This window comes from Salvelinus alpinus, chromosome 14, assembly GCF_045679555.1.
Source record: "Salvelinus alpinus chromosome 14, SLU_Salpinus.1, whole genome shotgun sequence".
Classification (NCBI taxonomy): Eukaryota; Metazoa; Chordata; class Actinopteri; order Salmoniformes; family Salmonidae; genus Salvelinus; species Salvelinus alpinus.
The window spans coordinates 48,114,900-48,132,984 of record NC_092099.1 but is presented as its reverse complement, the minus strand read 5'-3'; the positions used below and the strand labels follow the sequence as shown (position 1 = coordinate 48,132,984).

Genomic DNA, 18,085 nt, shown 5'->3' with positions numbered 1-18,085 from the left:
ACTGGTACTGTATATCATGCATATCCCGTATATATGACTAATACAACTTGAAACTTCCCTATAATCCACTTGTAAATAGCTAATTAAAAATCGTCAAACAGTTGCAAAATATTGTTGGTGTTTTGAAATGGGTTCCTACGGTTTTGCTGCAAGCAAGCCTGCCTCTCTGTCGGACAAATCCCAAACAACATAGCTGGATCAGGTCATGAGCTGTTCTCCACAGAAAAGTGTCAGTAAGCAATGTGATGCCTCCATGCGGATGGCTTGGATCGCTCCCAATATGGCTTCTGGGTCATCAGTCCAGAGAGGGGGTGGGGGAGGGGGTGTTTGATGCCCATAGTTGGAGCTCGTTTCTCAGTCCCAGGTACCTCAGCAGTATAGAACCATATTTCTACCTCGCTGCTCTCACCACTACTTCAACCTCCCCACCCCCTTCTCCTACCACACAAGTTAGAGTCCATTGCCCTTTCACAAGCTGTCAGATTTTCAGGGTCACTGCTTATTTGTCAGGTTTGCTTAATCAAATTCTCAGCCTGCCTCAACCTCACACATGAGGAGAGGGTGGCGATAGGAGGCCGGTTCTGTTTAGTATTGCTGTAGCCTATAGGCTTTAAAAAGGAGAACTTCCCCAGAGACAGTTTTATAAGGCTGCAGGGTTGTGCAGTTTGGCTCAGCAGCGGTTTACCGTTCCAAAGGAGCATTTATATTCAGTGGTAGTGTTGTTCTAAGTGCTGCATCGTTATCGCAAGTGCCTCCGAAGCACATTGGTAGAGCCATAAGTCTGACAGCCAATCAATAATTCATATTCTGATTAAAGCTTGAAATAACGTATTTTGACAAGTGAAATGTTCCATTTATTCATAAGGAAAGGAAATATTAGAAAAATATCAAGTAGTAGTGGAACTAATGTGTCCCTCACAAAGAAAGCACAGACATTCGTCTGGAGATCCTACAATGGTTTTGGGTGGAAACAGTGGTAGGACGAGGCAGTGGTAGGACTGGGTAGTGGTAGGACTGGGTAGTGGTAAGAATGGGTAGTGGTAGGACTGGGTAGTAGTAAGAATGGGTAGTGGTAGGACGAGGCAGTGGTAGGACGAGGCAGTGGTAGGACGAGGCAGTGGTAGGACGAGGCAGTGGTAGGACGGGGTAGTGGTAGGACGAGGTAGTGGTAGGACGAGGCAGTGGTAGGACGGGGTAGTGGTAGGACGAGGTAGTGGTAGGACGAGGCAGTGGTAGGACGAGGCAGTGGTAGGACGGGGTAGTGGTAGGACGAGGTAGTGGTAGGACGAGGCAGTGGTAGGACGGGGTAGTGGTAGGACGAGGTAGTGGTAGGACGAGGCAGTGGTAGGACGGGGTAGTGGTAGGACGAGGCAGTGGTAGGACGGGGTAGTGGTAGGACGGGGTAGTGGTAGGACGGGGTAGTGGTAGGACGAGGTAGTGGTAGGACGGGGTAGTGGTAGGACGAGGCAGTGGTAGGACGAGGCAGTGGTAGGACGGGGTAGTGGTAGGACGGGGTAGTGGTAGGACGGGGTAGTGGTAGGACGAGGCAGTGGTAGGACGGGGCAGTGGTAGGACGGGGTAGTGGTAGGACGGGGTAGTGGTAGGACGGGGTAGTGGTAGGACGGGGTAGTGGTAGGACGGGGTAGTGGTAGGACGGGGTAGTGGTAGGACGGGGTAGTGGTAGGACGAGGCAGTGGTAGGACGAGGCAGTGGTAGGACGAGGCAGTGGTAGGACGGGGCAGTGGTAGGACGGGGTAGTGGTAGGACGGGGCAGTGGTAGGACGGGGTAGTGGTAGGACGGGGCAGTGGTAGGACGGGGTAGTGGTAGGACGGGGTAGTGGTAGGACGGGGTAGTGGTAGGACGAGGCAGTGGTAGGACGGGGCAGTGGTAGGACGAGGCAGTGGTAGGACGAGGCAGTGGTAGGACGGGGTAGTGGTAGGACGGGGTAGTGGTAGGACGGGGTAGTGGTAGGACGGGGTAGTGGTAGGACGGGGTAGTGGTAGGACGAGGTAGTGGTAGGACGAGGCAGTGGTAGGACGAGGCAGTGGTAGGACGGGGTAGTGGTAGGACGAGGTAGTGGTAGGACGAGGTAGTGGTAGGACGAGGCAGTGGTAGGACGGGGTAGTGGTAGGACGGGGTAGTGGTAGGACGAGGCAGTGGTAGGACGGGGTAGTGGTAGGACGAGGTAGTGGTAGGACGAGGCAGTGGTAGGACGGGGCAGTGGTAGGACGGGGTAGTGGTAGGACGAGGCAGTGGTAGGACGGGGTAGTGGTAGGACGGGGTAGCCTGTGAAATATGAAGCATGTATTTTGATGTTTTTATTGCTTGTTTCCTTGTCTTATCAATAAATGGAACATTTCATTTATGTCTAAATACATTATTTCTCCATTATGCTCAGTTAAGTGTATTTGGCAAAGCCGAGCTGTTAAATTCAGCTGCAGCTAAATTCATGCCCTCAGGTATTGCAGGAGCGCTATACAAATGTCAATCTATTGTCAATCTAATGTCAATCTTTTGAGTTGATCTATCATTTCTGAGTTCATCAGTGACAACAAAGCCCAGGCAACACCAGTAGGGCTTCACTAATCCGTTTAGGAGGCGTACCTTTTTTCCTCATGGATGCGTTGGATGGACCACGTGACGGACCAGTACCAGAAAGCGCAGTGACCTACTACAATGGGATCAATAACAACAAAGCTTACCCAAGCAGACTGGCTGGCAAAATATCGCCAGCCAGTCTGCTTGGGGTGTTACCACTGGCCACATACCGAGCCGCTCCATTACGCAATGGATGTCAACAGACCATGAAAGGCTACTATTGCTCAAGGTCTGAATATCAATGTATGGTTACGTATTATGGAAGGAGATGCTTTCTACTTTCTGCAAGCAAGTTTGTAGCGTTGATGTGACGGTGGACTTAGACTATTTGACTTTAGGGTCAATGGATGCTCGTTTGAGTTGGTACAGTAACGCAACAAAATCTAGGGCGTGGGCATTGGCCAGAACTGCTGAGACGAGATATACTGTAGCTGACATATTTTAAACTCACAGATACTCACAGTCCCGGTGATATGTCTGATATGATATGTCAAACCCCTGATAGAGAGATTGGTATGGGAATTAGGTCAGGGTGTCCACTCAACGCCCTCCACCCAAGCTCCGTGTGATGGGGACAAGCCCCATCAGGTGTCTGGCCTTAGCATAGCGTCCAATCCTCTCCTAGTCTTCTCTCTGCTGACCCCTCAGACAACAAAAGACCTGACCCGACCCCATTTACCCAGTCATGTCAAGACATCGCCTTAGCGGTCAGAGGTTGTTGCGGGTCACAGTACGGGTCGTCATAAAGGTCATATTCCCATGACATCATCAGTATTCCAGACTTTTCTTTCATTCTCCCGTTTCTTCTCTGTTCGTTGGGTTCGAAACGTCATGGTTTTTGCTTGGAAGTAATACAGTTCTGTGTCTCTTCTGTAGAAATGTGTAGAACATGGCATGGACCATTGTATATAAGACTAGTGAGTATAGTGTTATAGCTTAACAGTAAACCTCATGAGGTTGTCAGACCAGAATTCAGGCCAACTGCTAAGTCCCCTTCTTTGACCTAACCTGTTCAACTGTAACTGTCCTGACCTGTTCAACTGTAACTGTCCTGACCTGTTCAACTGTAACTGTCCTGACCTGTTCAACTGTAGCTGTCCTGACCTGTTCAACTGTAGCTGTCCTGACCTGTTCAACTGTAGCTGTCCTGACCTGTTCAACTGTAGCTGTCCTGACCTGTTCAACTATAACTGTCCTGACCTGTTCAACTGTAGCTGTCCTGACCTGTTCAACTATAACTGTCCTGACCTGTTCAACTGTAACTGTCCTGACCTGTTCAACTGTAGCTGTCCTGACCTGTTCAACTGTAGCTGTCCTGACCTGTTCAACTGTAGCTGTCCTGACCTGTTCAACTATAACTGTCCTGACCTGTTCAACTGTAGCTGTCCTGACCTGTTCAACTGTAGCTGTCCTGACCTGTTCAACTATAGCTGTCCTGACCTGTTCAACTGTAGCTGTCCTGACCTGTTCAACTGTAGCTGTCCTGACCTGTTCAACTGTAGCTGTCCTGACCTGTTCAACTGTAGCTGTCCTGACCTGTTCAACTGTAGCTGTCCTGACCTGTTCAACTGTAGCTGTCCTGACCTGTTCAACTATAGCTGTCCTGACCTGTTCAACTGTAGCTGTCCTGACCTGTTCAACTGTAGCTGTCCTGACCTGTTCAACTGTAACTGTCCTGACCTGTTCAACTATAGCTGTCCTGACCTGTTCAACTGTAGCTGTCCTGACCTGTTCAACTGTAACTGTCCTGACCTGTTCAACTGTAGCTGTCCTGACCTGTTCAACTGTAACTGTCCTGACCTGTTCAACTGTAGCTGTCCTGACCTGTTCAACTGTAGCTGTCCTGACCTGTTCAACTGTAGCTGTCCTGACCTGTTCAACTGTAGCTGTCCTGACCTGTTCAACTATAGCTGTCCTGACCTGTTCAACTGTAGCTGTCCTGACCTGTTCAACTGTAGCTGTCCTGACCTGTTCAACTGTAACTGTCCTGACCTGTTCAACTGTAGCTGTCCTGACCTGTTCAACTATAGCTGTCCTGACCTGTTCAACTGTAGCTGTCCTGACCTGTTCAACTGTAGCTGTCCTGACCTGTTCAACTGTAACTGTCCTGACCTGTTCAACTATAGCTGTCCTGACCTGTTCAACTATAGCTGTCCTGACCTGTTCAACTGTAGCTGTCCTGACCTGTTCAACTGTAACTGTCCTGACCTGTTCAACTGTAGCTGTCCTGACCTGTTCAACTATAGCTGTCCTGACCTGTTCAACTATAACTGTCCTGACCTGTTCAACTGTAACTGTCCTGACCTGTTCAACTGTAGCTGTCCTGACCTGTTCAACTGTAGCTGTCCTGACCTGTTCAACTGTAACTGTCCTGACCTGTTCAACTGTAGCTGTCCTGACCTGTTCAACTGTAACTGTCCTGACCTGTTCAACTGTAACTGTCCTGACCTGTTCAACTGTAGCTGTCCTGACCTGTTCAACTGTAGCTGTCCTGACCTGTTCAACTGTAGCTGTCCTGACCTGTTCAACTGTAACTGTCCTGACCTGTTCAACTGTAGCTGTCCTGACCTGTTCAACTGTAGCTGTCCTGACCTGTTCAACTGTAACTGTCCTGACCTGTTCAACTGTAGCTGTCCTGACCTGTTCAACTGTAGCTGTCCTGACCTGTTCAACTGTAGCTGTCCTGACCTGTTCAACTGTAACTGTCCTGACCTGTTCAACTGTAGCTGTCCTGACCTGTTCAACTGTAGCTGTCCTGACCTGTTCAACTATAACTGTCCTGACCTGTTCAACTGTAGCTGTCCTGACCTGTTCAACTGTAGCTGTCCTGACCTGTTCAACTGTAGCTGTCCTGACCTGTTCAACTGTAGCTGTCCTGACCTGTTCAACTGTAGCTGTCCTGACCTGTTCAACTGTAACTGTCCTGACCTGTTCAACTATAACTGTCCTGACCTGTTCAACTGTAGCTGTCCTGACCTGTTCAACTGTAGCTGTCCTGACCTGTTCAACTATAACTGTCCTGACCTGTTCAACTGTAGCTGTCCTGACCTGTTCAACTGTAGCTGTCCTGACCTGTTCAACTGTAGCTGTCCTGACCTGTTCAACTGTAGCTGTCCTGACCTGTTCAACTGTAGCTGTCCTGACCTGTTCAACTATAACTGTCCTGACCTGTTCAACTGTAGCTGTCCTGACCTGTTCAACTGTAGCTGTCCTGACCTGTTCAACTGTAGCTGTCCTGACCTGTTCAACTGTAACTGTCCTGACCTGTTCAACTATAGCTGTCCTGACCTGTTCAACTATAACTGTCCTGACCTGTTCAACTGTAGCTGTCCTGACCTGTTCAACTGTAGCTGTCCTGACCTGTTCAACTGTAGCTGTCCTGACCTGTTCAACTGTAACTGTCCTGACCTGTTCAACTGTAGCTGTCCTGACCTGTTCAACTGTAGCTTTCCTGACCTGTTCAACTGTAGCTGTCCTGACCTGTTCAACTGTAGCTGTCCTGACCTGTTCAACTGTAACTGTCCTGACCTGTTCAACTATAGCTGTCCTGACCTGTTCAACTGTAGCTGTCCTGACCTGTTCAACTATAGCTGTCCTGACCTGTTCATCTGTAGCTGTCCTGACCTGTTCAACTGTAGCTGTCCTGACCTGTTCAACTGTAGCTGTCCTGACCTGTTCAACTGTAACTGTCCTGACCTGTTCAACTGTAGCTTTCCTGACCTGTTCAACTGTAGCTGTCCTGACCTGTTCAACTGTAGCTGTCCTGACCTGTTCAACTATAACTGTCCTGACCTGTTCAACTGTAGCTTTCCTGACCTGTTCAACTGTAGCTGTCCTGACCTGTTCAACTATAACTGTCCTGACCTGTTCAACTGTAGCTTTCCTGACCTGTTCAACTGTAGCTGTCCTGACCTGTTCAACTGTAGCTGTCCTGACCTGTTCAACTGTAGCTGTCCTGACCTGTTCAACTATAACTGTCCTGACCTGTTCAACTGTAGCTTTCCTGACCTGTTCAACTGTAGCTGTCCTGACCTGTTCAACTATAACTGTCCTGACCTGTTCAACTGTAGCTTTCCTGACCTGTTCAACTGTAGCTGTCCTGACCTGTTCAACTGTAGCTGTACTGACCTGTTCAACTATAACTGTCCTGACCTGTTCAACTGTAGCTGTCCTGACCTGTTCAACTGTAGCTGTCCTGACCTGTTCAACTATAGCTGTCCTGACCTGTTCAACTATAACTGTCCTGACCTGTTCAACTATAACTGTCCTGACCTGTTCAACTGTAGCTGTCCTGACCTGTTCAACTGTAGCTGTCCTGACCTGTTCAACTGTAGCTGTCCTGACCTGTTCAACTGTAGCTGTCCTGACCTGTTCAACTATAACTGTCCTGACCTGTTCAACTGTAGCTGTCCTGACCTGTTCAACTGTAGCTATCCTGACCTGTTCAACTGTAGCTGTCCTGACCTGTTCAACTGTAGCTGTCCTGACCTGTTCAACTATAACTGTCCTGACCTGTTCAACTGTAGCTGTCCTGACCTGTTCAACTGTAGCTGTCCTGACCTGTTCAACTATAACTGTCCTGACCTGTTCAACTGTAGCTGTCCTGACCTGTTCAACTATAACTGTCCTGACCTGTTCAACTATAACTGTCCTGACCTGTTCAACTATAACTGTCCTGACCTGTTCAACTATAACTGTCCTGACCTGTTCAACTGTAGCTGTCCTGACCTGTTCAACTGTAGCTGTCCTGACCTGTTCAACTATAACTGTCCTGACCTGTTCAACTGTAGCTGTCCTGACCTGTTCAACTGTAGCTGTCCTGACCTGTTCAACTATAACTGTCCTGACCTGTTCAACTGTAACTGTCCTGACCTGTTCAACTGTAGCTGTCCTGACCTGTTCAACTGTAGCTGTCCTGACCTGTTCAACTGTAGCTGTCCTGACCTGTTCAACTGTAACTGTCCTGACCTGTTCAACTGTAGCTGTCCTGACCTGTTCAACTGTAGCTGTCCTGACCTGTTCAACTGTAGCTGCCCTGACCTGTTCAACTGTAGCTGTCCTGACCTGTTCAACTGTAACTGTCCTGACCTGTTCAACTGTAACTGTCCTGACCTGTTCAACTGTAACTGTCCTGACCTGTTCAACTGTAGCTGTCCTGACCTGTTCAACTGTAACTGTCCTGACCTGTTCAACTGTAGCTGCCCTGACCTGTTCAACTGTAGCTGTCCTGACCTGTTCAACTGTAGCTGTCCTGACCTGTTCAACTGTAACTGTCCTGACCTGTTCAACTGTAGCTGTCCTGACCTGTTCAACTGTAGCTGTCCTGACCTGTTCAACTGTAGCTGTCCTGACCTGTTCAACTGTAGCTGCCCTGACCTGTTCAACTGTAGCTGTCCTGACCTGTTCAACTGTAACTGTCCTGACCTGTTCAACTATAGCTGTCCTGACCTGTTCAACTGTAACTGTCCTGACCTGTTCAACTGTAGCTGTCCTGACCTGTTCAACTATAGCTGTCCTGACCTGTTCAACTGTAACTGTCCTGACCTGTTCAACTGTAGCTGTCCTGACCTGTTCAACTGTAGCTGTCCTGACCTGTTCAACTGTAGCTGTCCTGACCTGTTCAACTATAACTGTCCTGACCTGTTCAACTGTAGCTGTCCTGACCTGTTCAACTATAGCTGTCCTGACCTGTTCAACTGTAACTGTCCTGACCTGTTCAACTGTAACTGTCCTGACCTGTTCAACTGTAACTGTCCTGACCTGTTCAACTGTAGCTGTCCTGACCTGTTCAACTATAACTGTCCTGACCTGTTCAACTGTAGCTGTCCTGACCTGTTCAACTATAGCTGTCCTGACCTGTTCAACTGTAACTGTCCTGACCTGTTCAACTGTAACTGTCCTGACCTGTTCAACTGTAACTGTCCTGACCTGTTCAACTGTAGCTGTCCTGACCTGTTCAACTGTAACTGTCCTGACCTGTTCAACTGTAGCTGTCCTGACCTGTTCAACTATAGCTGTCCTGACCTGTTCAACTGTAACTGTCCTGACCTGTTCAACTGTAACTGTCCTGACCTGTTCAACTGTAACTGTCCTGACCTGTTCAACTGTAGCTGTCCTGACCTGTTCAACTGTAGCTGTCCTGACCTGTTCAACTGTAGCTGTCCTGACCTGTTCAACTGTAGCTGTCCTGACCTGTTCAACTGTAGCTTTCCTGACCTGTTCAACTGTAGCTGTCCTGACCTGTTCAACTGTAGCTGTCCTGACCTGTTCAACTGTAGCTATCCTGACCTGTTCAACTATAACTGTCCTGACCTGTTCAACTATAACTGTCCTGACCTGTTCAACTGTAGCTGTCCTGACCTGTTCAACTATAACTGTCCTGACCTGTTCAACTATAACTGTCCTGACCTGTTCAACTGTAGCTGTCCTGACCTGTTCAACTGTAGCTGTCCTGACCTGTTCAACTGTAGCTATCCTGACCTGTTCAACTATAACTGTCCTGACCTGTTCAACTATAACTGTCCTGACCTGTTCAACTGTAGCTGTCCTGACCTGTTCAACTGTAGCTGTCCTGACCTGTTCAACTGTAGCTGTCCTGACCTGTTCAACTATAGCTGTCCTGACCTGTTCAACTGTAGCTGTCCTGACCTGTTCAACTGTAGCTGTCCTGACCTGTTCAACTGTAGCTGTCCTGACCTGTTCAACTGTAGCTGTCCTGACCTGTTCAACTGTAGCTGTCCTGACCTGTTCAACTATAGCTGTCCTGACCTGTTCAACTGTAGCTGTCCTGACCTGTTCAACTGTAACTGTCCTGACCTGTTCAACTGTAGCTGTCCTGACCTGTTCAACTGTAGCTGTCCTGACCTGTTCAACTGTAACTGTCCTGACCTGTTCAACTGTAGCTGTCCTGACCTGTTCAACTGTAACTGTCCTGACCTGTTCAACTGTAGCTGTCCTGACCTGTTCAACTGTAACTGTCCTGACCTGTTCAACTGTAACTGTCCTGACCTGTTCAACTGTAACTGTCCTGACCTGTTCCACTATAACTGTCCTGACCTGTTCAACTATAACTGTCCTGACCTGTTCAACTGTAACTGTCCTGACCTGTTCAACTATAACTGTCCTGACCTGTTCAACTATAACTGTCCTGACCTGTTCAACTGTAACTGTCCTGACCTGTTCAACTGTAACTGTCCTGACCTGTTCAACTGTAGCTGCACTTTAAATGAAAAAGAAACGCTGCACAATAATTGCTCCGATGCAATTCTGTATTTTCCAACGTTTCGACAGCAAGCTGTCTTCATCAGGGTTTCATGGCCCTGCAGGTCACCAGTATAGGTTTTGATAGGTGTTCATAATCATGGCCGACTATGGCCTGATATCATTGGTCAATATACAGATAATATAGAGAGAAAAAAAGCACAAATGAATATACAATGATCACAGATGGCCTACAATTTCATCATAAATAGTCTAGTATACACAGTGATTTAAAATAGATAACAGGAAGGGTTTCAGATCAAACTCAACATTCAGACCATAGGGAGCGAAGGTCTTGAAATTTAACATCCATGCGGTCTCTTGTTTTAACAATAAATTGTCACGGTCACCCCCTGTCCTGGAGAGGGTGACATGTTCGATGACAAGATAGCGAAGGGGAGAAATAAGGTGGTTCGCTTCTAAATTAGTGGGCAGCATCTGGGTATGTCAAGTTTTTACACCTTAAGGTGCTACGGTGCTCAGAGGTTCTGACTTTTAGTTTTACCTTACTGTAGCCGCAACCACACACCCAGCAGTCTTCAATGTACTCAGTGTCTCAGCTCTCTGCATAAGCTCTCTGCATGGTTCTTTAGTTTAATGTGACCGTGGAGTTGAGACAAGTGTTTGACGAGCTATTGCAATGGATCGTATTGCGCTTAATGCTTGTTCTGCCCCTCCAGATCGGTTCTGGAACCACTAAGCTGCTGGAGCCAATGAGGATAGATGAACCGAGAGAGAGAGAGAGAGAGAGAGAGTGTGGGTGAGGGGAAGTGGGAAGGAGGAGCACGGGAGAGGGAAGAAGGGAGAGAGGGATTAGCTTGGCGAGCAGTGAAGTGCAAAGGAGTTGTCACCTCATTTCACTCTGATGCAGCGTTAATGGGAATCTGTCTCTCTCTCTGTGTGTTGCTTCTCCTGCGATGCTGTTTTCTGTCTCTCTGTCTCAGTCTCTCTCTGTGTCTTTTTCTCTCGCTGTCTCTCGCTCGCTGTCTCTTGCTCTCTCTCTCTCTCGTGTGTGTGTTTTCTCTGAATTCTGCTACAGTATTCACAATAAATGAGGTGTCAGTGTGTTTGTCGAATATCATTGCGTGTCAAAGATGTTTCAATTTGCATTTCATTTCACTCCCCACTGTTGGACGATTAGAATGTTCCAAAGACGTTTGCTGTGTGCTGCTAGTGAAAGACTACTTTTAGAACAGCTACAGATCAGTGATTTAATATGTTTGTGACACCACATCAAGGGGGATACCTAGTCATGCAACTGAATGCATTCAACTGAAATGGGTCTTGAGGTGAAAGACCACAAACGTATGGGTGAAACATCACACTGTGAAGAATAGGCGATAAGCGCCATGCATCCTGTTGTAGGAGGTCCCATCTCGCAGAACAGAGTCTGTTTAGAACGCTGAGCACGATGACCTCACATTCTAATTATAGACCATGAACGTGCTGACGTGTTGCTTCCCAAGCCATTATGATGTAACCAGGTTGGGCAAAGATAAAAGGCCTGGATGTGGATCGTCATTTTTAACATGCTATTTGATGAAACTTGAATGAACTGCAAGCCTGTCCTGCATACAGTGCACTAAAACATAAAGCTTTCTGACATTCACAGTAGTGCTTTGTAAACATTATTACAAGACTAAAGCCTCTGTCTCTCTATCCCTCCCCTCCTTCCTCTCCTCTCTCTATCTCTTCCTCACTCTTGCCTCTCTCCCTCCCTCTTCTTTCCTCTTCTCTGTCTCTCTCTCTGTGTCTCTCTGTTTGCAGTTGCCCTGAAGAACTGTACTTGCAATGATGGTAGCGCTGACAACAGCAAAGCCACAGGATTGGAGGACAGTTGGCTGCCTGAAGGAGAACTCTTGCTGCAGGTCAGTGCTAAAGGCATGTGGAATCGTCTAAAATATAAAGACAAAAACAACTTGTCTTTGCTTTTGGTAATTAATTACAAGGCTTAATATCCAGTGATGAAGTGTTGGATATACCCCATAGCTCACTGGCCTCACTTTGTCTTAAATCCAAAAATGTAACAGCTTGTTTGTATCTCCGGTTATCAATTCCCATAATACACCGTAATACTCCCATCATTTTGTCATACTGGAATTCATTCTCATTTCATTTAGTTTCTATCAATTCTATCACAATTTCTAGGGAGCTATTTTCATTTTGTTTCTCTGTATGTGTGATTGAGTGGAGAGTGATCTAGTTGGCTGCCAGATCTCTTTTGGATAAGCCAGTGTCATTGATTTTCCAGTCCAGTTCCCCTGTATGTGCAGCACAGTGGAATTCCAGAGCAGAACAGAGGAAACAGTCTGCCAGACATCCCTGCCCTATGAGCGAAGTTTCATTATTATGATAAACCTACATCTCTCCAATGTGTTAGTAATGAAGCATGAAAGCTCATTCTGGGGAGGAGGACATCTTTTATTCAGATTGAGATAACAGCCACGGGACATTTTAAAAGACAGGGAGGCAGGACGAAAAGGCAGGGTTAGGGGAAGAAGCGGAGAAGGGGAGCGGTAATTGAAGATTTCTCTCTTCTTCTTTGTGGTTCAACATCAGACACTTAGTAGTGAATTGTAGAGGAGCTGTGAGGTCATCCATTATTTACATCAGGAGAGGAGGGGTAAAATAGAGTTTTCACCTCTTACTGTCATGGTTGAAAATAGACTCAGACTACCTCTTATACACCCTTATGACACCCTCCACCGTGTGGGAAAGTAGCCTGACACCTTCCACCGTGTGGGAAAGTAGCCTGACACCCTCCACCGTGTGGGAAAGTAGCCTGACACCCTCCACCGTCTGGGAAAGTAGCCTGACACCCTCCACCGTGTGGGAAAGTAGCCTGACACCCTCCACCGTCTGGGAAAGTAGCCTGACACCCTCCACCGTGTGGGAAAGTAGCCTGACACCCTCCACCGTGTGGGAAAGTAGCCTGACACCTTCCACCGTGTGGGAAAGTAGCCTGACACCCTCCACCGTCTGGGAAAGTAGCCTGACACCCTCCACCGTGTGGGAAAGTAGCCTGACACCCTCCACCGTGTGGGCAAGTAGCCTGACACCCTCCACCGTGTGGGAAAGTAGCCTGACACCTTCCACCGTGTGGGAAAGTAGCCTGACACCCTCCACCGTGTGGGAAAGTAGCCTGACACCCTCCACCGTGTGGGAAAGTAGCCTGACACCCTCCACCGTGTGGGAAAGTAGCCTGACACCCTCCACCGTGTGGGAAAGTAGCCTGACACCCTCCACCGTGTGGGAAAGTAGCCTGACACCCTCCACCGTGTGGGAAAGTAGCCTGACACCCTCCACCGTGTGGGAAAGTAGTCTGACACCCTGCACCGTGTGGGAAAGTAGTTCTGCAGAATGCAGACAGATCCTGTAAGTTTTGGTACTGTACCAGCATGCAAAAAATGCAAAGCTATTGGGGGTGTGGTTTCTTTTCTGTTCAACCAGGAAGTCTATAATCTAGTTTGCACACATTGTGGTTCTCTGATTGCATGAGTTCAACTGTGTTCATATGGGGTCTGCCGCTAGGGGCTTGTTACATTTATTTCACTTCACTAATTTGTAGTTGCTGAACGTCTGGTACATTAGACCCTGGAAGTTGGCTATTTACTTGCAAGATGGTGTACAAACCATCCAAGCTGACATGATAATGTTTATGTTTCACTGGACTGCTTACACACAGAGAGGATGTGCTGCAGATAATTGGGGTGAATCATTGATTATTAGTTAAAGAGCAACATGACATCACCATGCCTTAGTCATGGTTCAGCCCCTGGGAAGACTGAGGGTACTTCCTGTGGATGCACCCATTGCAGTGTGTGTGTGTGTGTGTGTGTGTGTGTGTGTGTGTGTGTGTGTGTGTGTGTGTGTGTGTGTGTGTGTGTGTGTGTGTGTGTGTGTGTGTGTGTGTGTGTGTGTGTGTGTGTGTGTGTGCGTGAGGCCCGGGGTTTTGTGTGTGTTAACAAATCAGGTGATGGATGAACAAGCTAATGTCTGTTTTGTTTGAGTAAGGTAGATATGGTTGTATGCCTGTTTGTGCATTTGTTTACAAAATGTTCCTGTGTACAAGGGAGTGGGAGTGTGTTTAGTGGGGTGGAAACATGGGACCAGCTGTTCCTGTTTGGGATAAAACAAATGACTGACTAATCCGTCTATCTTTTATTCCTGACATTAGTTCTCTCCGGTTCAGAACAAACCCGTCTTGCATGTAGTACACTGACAGCTCCCCCTCCACTCCGGGGGGCAGAGTCCACCCATCTCACTGTAGGACACCTCACAACCACTACCGTCACATGTTGCTTAAGTAGTCAAAAAACAATGTCTCATTAAGCAAAGTTCAGTAAATATAAAACATATCTAAGTCTGTTTGAGATGCATGTTGGAACAGAACCCGGAGATATGAAAAGACTAAGGAAGAACCAGACAAGACACCAGGATAAAGGGACTAAGGGGGCAGTTGAAATCGGTTCTTGCATTGGAATTATATTGAAAACTGCTTATTTCACAATAAACATAAAGTTCAAATGCCCAGACTCTGAGACCGTTGGTTAAGTGCTTTTTAAGTGACAGGTTAGAGCGAAATCTGTAGCAGCACAATGGACTGCGCCCTACACACTAAAGCAATGCCGTTTTGGTGATGAAAATAGGCTATAGGATAGAAAGGGTAATTCACATATTACAAAGCGCCTATGTAAATATAGCTGTACACACACAGCTGTCTTACCAAAATAATGCAAACTAAATGCAAAAAGTAATAGCCTAGTTATTCTTGCATTGAAACAAACATACTGAGTAGCAGTTTGGCTTAGAATACCGACACAACTGTGATGCAAACGAATGAATGAGAACAGAATAAACCAGCGGTACTAAGTAGTAGGCCTAGTAAATAAAATATCAGATTAAGGCATGACACAATCTATATTTAGGCTAGTTACATTAACAGTAAACAAAGGGTGAAAGGAGATCCAGATAACCAGAACAGCCTACAGCTTACTACAGTGAGATGCAGCCTACTACAGTGAGATGCAGCCTACTACAGTGAGATGCAGCATACTACAGTGAGATGCAGCCTACAGCCTACTACAGTGAGATACAGCCTACTACAGTGAGATGCAGCCTACAGCCTACTACAGTGAGATACAGCCTACTACAGTGAGATGCAGCATACTACAGTGAGATGCAGCCTACAGCCTACTACAGTGAGATACAGTCTACTACAGTGAGATACAGCCTACTACAGTGAGATTCAGCCTACTACAGTGAGATGCAGCATACTACAGTGAGATGCAGCCTACAGTCTACTACAGTGAGATACAGTCTACTACAGTGAGATGCAGCCTACTACAGTGAGATACAGCCTACTACAGTGAGATGCAGCCTACTACAGTGAGATGCAGCATACTACAGTGAGATGCAGCCTACAGTCTACTACAGTGAGATACAGTCTACTACAGTGAGATGCAGCCTACTACAGTGAGATGCAGCCTACAGCCTACTACAGTGAGATGCAGCCTACTACAGTGAGATGCAGCCTACAGCCTACTACAGTGAGATGCAGCCTACAGCCTACTACAGTGAGATACAGCCTACAGTCTCCTACAGTGAGATGCAGCCTACAGCCTACTACAGTGAGATGCAGCATACTACAGTGAGATGCAGCCTACTACAGTGAGATGCCGCCTACTACAGTGAGATGCCGCCTACTACAGTGAGATGCAGCATACTACAGTGAGATGCAGCCTACTACAGTGAGATGCAGCATACTACAGTGAGATGCAGCCTACTACAGTGAGATGCAGCCTACTACAGTGAAATGCAGCCTACAGTCTCCTACAGTGAGATGCAGTCTACTACAGTGAGATGCAGCCTACTACAGTGAGATACAGCCTACTACAGTGAGATGCAGCCTACAGCCTACTACAGTGAGATGCAGCCTACTACAGTGCGATGCATCCTACTACAGTGAGATGCAGCCTACAGTCTACTACAGTGAGATGCAGCCTACTACAGTGAGATGCAGCCTACTACAGTGAGATGCAGCCTACTACAGTGAGATGCAGCCTACAGCCTACTACAGTGAGATGCAGCCTACAGCCTACTACAGTGAGATACAGCCTACAGTCTCCTACAGTGAGATGCAGCCTACAGCCTACTACAGTGAGATGCAGCATACTACAGTGAGATGCAGCCTACTACAGTGAGATGCCGCCTACTACAGTGAGATGCCGCCTACTACAGTGAGATGCAGCATACTACAGTGAGATGCAGCCTACTACAGTGAGATGCAGCATACTACAGTGAGATGCAGCCTACTACAGTGAGATGCAGCCTACTACAGTGAAATGCAGCCTACAGTCTCCTACAGTGAGATGCAGTCTACTACAGTGAGATGCAGCCTACTACAGTGAGATACAGCCTACTACAGTGAGATGCAGCCTACAGCCTACTACAGTGAGATGCAGCCTACTACAGTGCGATGCATCCTACTACAGTGAGATGCAGCCTACAGTCTACTACAGTGAGATGCAGCCTACTACAGTGAGATGCAGCCTACTACAGTGAGATGCAGTCTACTACAGTGAGATGCAGCCTACAGCCTACTACAGTGAGATGCAGCCTACAATCTACTACAGTGAGATACAGTCTCCTACAGTGAGATGCAGCCTACAGCCTACTACAGTGAGATGCAGCCTACAATCTACTACAGTGAGATACAGTCTCCTACAGTGAGATGCAGCCTACAGTCTCCTACAGTGAGATACAGTCTACAGTCTTCTACAGTGAGATGCAGCCTACTACAGTGAGATGCAGCCTACAGTCTACTACAGTGAGATGCAGCCTACAGTCTACTACAGTGAGATACAGCCTACTACAGTGAGATACAGCATACTAAAGTGAGATGCAGCCTACAGCCTACTACAGTGAGATGCAGCCTACAGTCTCCTACAGTGAGATGCAGCCTACTACAGTGAGATACAGCCTACTACAGTGAGATACAGCATACTAAAGTGAGATGCAGCCTACAGCCTACTACAGTGAGATGCAGCCTACAGCCTACTACAGTGAGATGCAGTCTACTACAGTGAGATACAGCCTACTATAGTGAGATGCAGTCTACAGCCTACTACAGTGAGATGCAGCCTACTACAGTGAGATGCAGTCTACAGCCTACTACAGTGAGATGCAGCCTACAGTCTCCTACATTGAGATGCAGCCTACAGCCTACTACAGTGAGATACAGCCTACTACAGTGAGATGCAGCCTACAGCCTACTACAGTGAGATGCAGCCTACTACAGTGAGATACAGCCTACTACAGTGAGATGCAGTCTACAGCCTACTACAGTGAGATGCAGCCTACAGTCTCCTACATTGAGATGCAGCCTACAGTCTACTACAGTGAGATGCAGTCTACTACAGTGAGATGCAGCTTACTACAGTGAGATGCAGTCTCCTACAGTGAGATGCAGCATACTACAGTGAGATGCAGCTTACTACAGTGAGATGCAGTCTCCTACAGTGAGATGCAGCCTACTACAGTGAGATGCAGCCTACTACAGTGAGATGCAGCCTACTACAGTGAGATACAGCCTACTACAGTGAGATGCATCCTACTACAGTGAGATACAGCTTACTACAGTGAGATGCAGCCTACTACAGTGAGATACAGCCTACTACAGTGAGATGCATCCTACTACAGTGAGATACAGCTTACTACAGTGAGATGCAGCCTACTACAGTGAGATACAGCCTACAGTCTCCTACAGTGAGATGCAGCCTACAGCCTACTACAGTGAGATGCAGCATACTACAGTGAGATGCAGCCTACTACAGTGAGATGCCGCCTACTACAGTGAGATGCCGCCTACTACAGTGAGATGCAGCATACTACAGTGAGATGCAGCCTACTACAGTGAGATGCAGCATACTACAGTGAGATGCAGCCTACTACAGTGAGATGCAGCCTACTACAGTGAAATGCAGCCTACAGTCTCCTACAGTGAGATGCAGCCTACTACAGTGAGATGCAGCCTACTACAGTGAGATACAGCCTACTACAGTGAGATGCAGCCTACAGCCTACTACAGTGAGATGCAGCCTACTACAGTGCGATGCATCCTACTACAGTGAGATGCAGCCTACAGTCTACTACAGTGAGATGCAGCCTACTACAGTGAGATGCAGCCTACTACAGTGAGATGCAGTCTACTACAGTGAGATGCAG

The 18,085-nt window shown here is 47.5% G+C and overlaps 1 protein-coding gene across 1 annotated transcript in view; it reads left to right on the top strand.

The window, feature by feature from the left end:
• Nucleotides 1-18,085, top strand: part of LOC139539006 (aryl hydrocarbon receptor-like) — a 113,558-nt gene that overhangs the window by 10,959 nt on the left and 84,514 nt on the right. The window contains exon 3 of the mRNA XM_071341654.1: nt 11,627-11,727. Coding sequence (XP_071197755.1) covers nt 11,627-11,727 — 101 coding nt within the window. The remainder of the gene's footprint in view (nt 1-11,626; nt 11,728-18,085) is intronic.